This window comes from Solanum lycopersicum, chromosome 2 (genome assembly GCF_036512215.1).
Source record: "Solanum lycopersicum chromosome 2, SLM_r2.1".
Lineage (NCBI taxonomy): Eukaryota > Viridiplantae > Streptophyta > Magnoliopsida > Solanales > Solanaceae > Solanum > Solanum lycopersicum.
Genome location: NC_090801.1, coordinates 70,268,419 through 70,273,676, shown reverse-complemented (window position 1 = coordinate 70,273,676; position 5,258 = coordinate 70,268,419). Strand labels below are relative to the sequence as shown.

Genomic DNA, 5,258 nt, shown 5'->3' with positions numbered 1-5,258 from the left:
CATAAACTAATATGAATTTATAGGCAAACTAAAGGAATATCATAAGACATCATAAACTTATGAGAGCTATGAATATTACTAAAGAAAAAATTAAAGAGGGGCAAGTCATGATTAGTAACTCCTAGTGAATAAATTAAAAAATAAAAATAAAAATAAAAATACTTAAAATATAAAAAAAATTGATTATGATTTCATGATTAGAAGGGAGATAAACAAATAGAGAAAAATATAGAGAATTATAAATGTTTCTATATTAATAAAATATGTATTTGTATAAATAAAGTCATATATTTTTATGATAAAATAATTAATTTAAATTTAAAAAGTTAAAAATAAATAAATTATATTTCTCCTTTTATTATAAGTGAGATAAATAAATGAAAAAGATGAAGAGGTTTTGTTATAAATGATCCTCCATTAATAAAAAATTTATTTGTAATAAATTTTAGTAATTCTTTTTATAATATAATAATTAATTTATTTAAAAAAAAGCAAAAAAAAAGAGAAAAATAAATGGAGGCCATAGAGAGGTGCCACATCACCTTGTCTATGGTCCTCATTTATATATATATATATATATATATATTGATTATTAGGCTATTTAAATTGTAAATACATGTGCCTTGAAAAAAAATTGTAATTAGAATTTACAAAGAAAGAAAGGTTTTCATGAGTTAATACCTCAGATGGTCACTCAACTATGCACTCTTCTCTCAGAAAGTCACTCAACTTTCAATTTTCACTCAAAAGTCACTCAACTATGCACTTCTTTCTCAGAAAGTCACTCAACTTTGAATTTTAACTCAAAAGTCACTCAACTATCTACTCTTTTCTAAAAAAGTCACTCAATCTATTAAATTATTTTTTAATTAAAAATTATTAATATTAATTATTTATATAACAAACCAAAAATTTTTAAAAATAAATTAAACCATTTAGTGATCCACCCACCTAACCCGACCCATTAAAAAATATGATATGACCCATTTTATTTTGTCTTTAATCCTAATTCAAGGTTTAAAGAGAGGGATTAGTTTAGTATTAAAGACAAAATAAAATGGGTCATCATATTTTTTAATGGGTCGGGTTAGGTGGGTGGATCACTAAATGGTTTAATTTATTTTTAAAAATTTTTGGTTTGTTATATAAATAATTAATATTAATAATTTTTAATTAAAAATAATTTAATAGATTGAGTGACTTTTAGAGGAAAGAGTGGATAGTTGAGTGACTTTTGAGTTAAAATTCAAAGTTGAGTGATTTTCTGAGAAAAAAGTGCAGAGTTGAGTGACCTTTGAGTGAAAATTGAAAGTTGAGTGACTTTCTAAGAGGAGAGTGCATAGTTGAGTGACCATATGAGGTATTAACTCAGGTTTTCATCATAGAGCTTATCATCTAGTAAGGTAATTAGGTAAACTACATTTGTAATTGTTTAATCTTCGCATAGATAGGAGTTAGTGTGACATACGAAAGTTGTTTTCTGAAAATTATATTTTAGATGTTTGATTATCGAGTGTAAAAAAAAAGAAAAAAGTAATCAAATTTTTGATAAAATTTTTAGCAAACTAAACAATTTTCTTAATTAAAACTTGTGAGTATCATAGATTGATAATATATATTAATGGCCGTAAATTTTCTAAAATTTGAAATAGTTATGAAAGAAAATAATTTTGTTTTACTTTCCTTTTGGAGGAAAATGCCTTTTAGAAACTATTTTTTTGCGACCATCAATGACTTAACTTTTTAAAAACATTTTCCGTGATTTCGTCATATATAATATATTTTTTATTCTCATTTTCATTATTTTTAATTAAATTTCAGCGATAATTAAAGTTATATTCGTATGAAATTATCCTAAATACTTATCAGGTAAAAAACATCTTAAATCTTATATTTTTAAGATTTAAGAACCAATTTCGATCTAATGCGGTTCTTATACCTGTTTGACCATATATTATGAAATTACTTTTTGAAAAAAAATAAAAGTTTATCTGATCATCAAATTTATTTAATTTTTAACAGATAATCAAAACTTTAAATTTCAAAATCTACTTCAAAGATGTTTTTAGGCTAATATATAGTTGGTTTCTATTTTACGTCAAAAAATTGTAGATTTTTTATATATAAAAAAGCCTCATCTGTTTATGACCACAACTAATCCTTATTTCACTTTGAAGACATTACATGAATATTTTTTGGGCTGCAAAAATTTATCGATCCAATTGGTGGTATAACATGAAAAAATTACATTAAGAGTAACTAGTTTTGTTATCTATTGTTTATTTATTTGCAATGATAAATCTTCAATAATAATTGTAATTTAACTAATTTTAGTAACTAGTAAATGTCGTATTAACAGATTTTATCAACATTTTATTTTATGAATTTAGGATATTTTATTACGTAGCTTATCATTAATAATTATGATTTTTTTGTCAAACCTATACTCTATATGATTATTTAGGGTAATGATATCATTAGTGAAAGTTCTTGATAACTTTTGGGACTAATAAGTATGTCTGTTTGATATGATTAAATATTTTTAGATTTTAATAGTACAAGTCAAATTTTAAAATTAAAAAGAAAAAAAAAAGTCTTATAAATCGATGATGAAACACATTTTGAAACTTTATACAAATATAATTCTTTAAAAAATATATAAAAATCTATAGTCAAACATAAACATATGTAATACTATATATATGGATTGTTACGAAAAAAATTTCTTTGAAAAAATAAAAATAAAAAACAAACAAATTGAATCGAAAATAATACACATACTCATTTTGAGCGAATGTGCGCCATTTGGCTAGCGCGGCAAAGACTCCCACCCAAAAGCCCTTTGAAAAACAAACACGTTAAAGAATAGAGATATTATTTTATATATATTATAATAATAATTAATAAATATACTGCGAAAAATATGTAAATATTTTTTGGGAAAAAAAGGACAAGCGTGAAAGCTCTCTCATATAAAATCCCTTCTCTGCTCTGCTTACCCTCTTCTACTCTACTCTCTTCTCCTTTTGGCTCTTCCTATTCCCTCTCTCTCTTCCCCTTTTTTCTGTCCTTTAGAGAGAGAAAAAAAATCCATAAGCCAAGCAGCAGATATGTTACTGGGTCCAAGATTGAGTTTTGGCTTACCTTAAAGATAATGAGTAGAGCCTTCATTGTCTTCTTCCCTCTAGAAGAAGGAGAAGATGGTTTTCCCTTTAGATTCCCAGCTCCAAAATCCTATTTCTGCTCTTCTTGATGGCCTTTACTGTGAGGAAGATCGATTCTTGGATGATGATTTAGGGGAATGGTCTAGTTTAGATGTCGGAAATGAAAATGTTAAAAAGACTCTGCCTTTATTAGAATGTGACATGTTTTGGGAACATGATGAGCTTGCCACACTTTTATCTAAGGAAAATGAGTTTCATTTGGGTTTTCAATCTTTAATCTCAGATGGGTCTTTAATGGGGGCTAGAAAAGAGGCTTTGGATTGGATGTTGAGGGTCATTGCTTACTATGGTTTTACTGCTACCACTGCTGTTTTAGCTGTGAACTATTTTGATAGGTTTGTGTCTGGATGGTGCTTTCAGAAAGATAAGCCTTGGATGAGTCAGCTTGCTGCTGTTGCCTGTCTTTCCATTGCTGCTAAAGTGGAGGAGACCCAAGTTCCCCTTTTGTTAGACCTACAAGTATGTTCTCTTGAAATGTGCAATGCTGGTGTTTGTATAAATGTCTGAGTGTGTGTGTGTGCATTTAGGGATTCTGCTGTATCTAATGCTGATTCTGTTTTTATTGTTTTAGGTTGCTGATTCTAGATTTGTGTTTGAGGCAAAGACTATACAGAGAATGGAACTCTTGGTGCTTTCTACTCTTAAGTGGAAAATGAATCTGGTGACACCATTATCTTTCATTGATCATATTATGAGGAGATTTGGATTCATGAGCAACCTGCATATGGATTTTCTTAAGAAGTGTGAACGCCTCATTCTTGATATCATCACTGGTGAGAAATCTACCTGCTTTTGATTGTTTCATTGATGAAATAGAAATCTTATTGTTGTACAATTAGTGGTTGATCACCAAACTATTCGAATCGAATGCAGATTCTAGGCTCTTGCATTATCCTCCATCTGTTATTGCAACTGCATCGATGTTTTATGTGATCAATGACATTGAGCCTAGCAATGCTATGGAATACCAAAATCAGCTCATGAGTGTTCTTAAAGTCAGAAAGGTCTGTTATCTTTCACATTTGAATTTTAACATCTACATTCTATTAGCATTGAGTCTATTGTAACATTAAAGTTCTTGATCAATAAGCAGGACATCTTTGAGGAATGCCATGATCTTATTCTTGAGCTAATGGACACTGCCTGTTACAAGCTCTGCCAAAGCCTCAAGCGCAAACATCATTCAGTACCTGGTAGTCCAAGTGGTGTTATTGATGCATATTTTAGTAGTGAGAGCTCGAATGAATCATGGTCAGTAGCATCTTCGATTTCATCCTCACCTGAGCCTCAGTATAAGAGAAACAAAACTCAAGATCAGCGAATGACACTAGCTCCACTGGGTAGTAATCTTCACTGATCGATATCTTGTTCTCTAGATTACCTAGTATTTCGGCAATGGTTTACTCTCTTTTTTGGTATGTTCTCTTAAAAATGCAATTGCACAATGCTCTGATGCTCCATTTAAGTTTTACTGGACTTAATTTGTCCGATGATCGTCTAGACTATGTGAACATCAACTCCACCCCCCTCCTTCATTGGACATGGGATTGGTGGAGTTTTCCCTTGAGTTGAATCAATGCTGCTGAATTATGTTGAATACGATCATTATCATCGATGAATTCTGATTCCAAGATATCTCTATTATGTTTGCCTTGTATGTCAAAGATGAATGTTGTGAAAAGCCATAACTTGATCCTGATTCTTGGATGTGGGATCATAGATAGAGATGGATCTCCTTTTTTTCTTCTTCAAGAAATGGATTGATTATATGTTTTTTGAAAGATTTTCAAAGTAATACAGGTTGGCATTAGACTATATGCTACTGAAGTTGTAGTATATTAAATTAGAATGTGGAGTGATATGTCTCGAGGGCAGGAATAGATTGTCGGCCAGTGGGATTTCAGTAGTTGTTGCATAGACTTTCCTCCTAAACTTAGACCTTATTTTGAAATACAATGAACCATTCATACACTTTTGTAGCTAATCCAAAAGTACTAGTAGGTGATGCACCATTAAATTTACTGTCCCTAATTC

General features: G+C 29.6%; 1 protein-coding gene across 1 annotated transcript; it reads left to right on the top strand.

Moving 5' to 3' along the window:
• The first annotated feature begins 3,020 nt into the window (after positions 1-3,020).
• On the top strand, positions 3,021-4,821 carry CYCD3 (cyclin D3.1). The gene is made up of 4 exons (NM_001246865.1): positions 3,021-3,683; positions 3,796-3,997; positions 4,098-4,228; positions 4,318-4,821. Exons 1-4 carry the CDS (start codon positions 3,201-3,203, stop codon positions 4,579-4,581), a joined length of 1,080 nt encoding a protein of 359 aa, NP_001233794.1. The 5' UTR covers positions 3,021-3,200; the 3' UTR covers positions 4,582-4,821.
• The last annotated feature ends 437 nt before the right edge of the window (positions 4,822-5,258 follow it).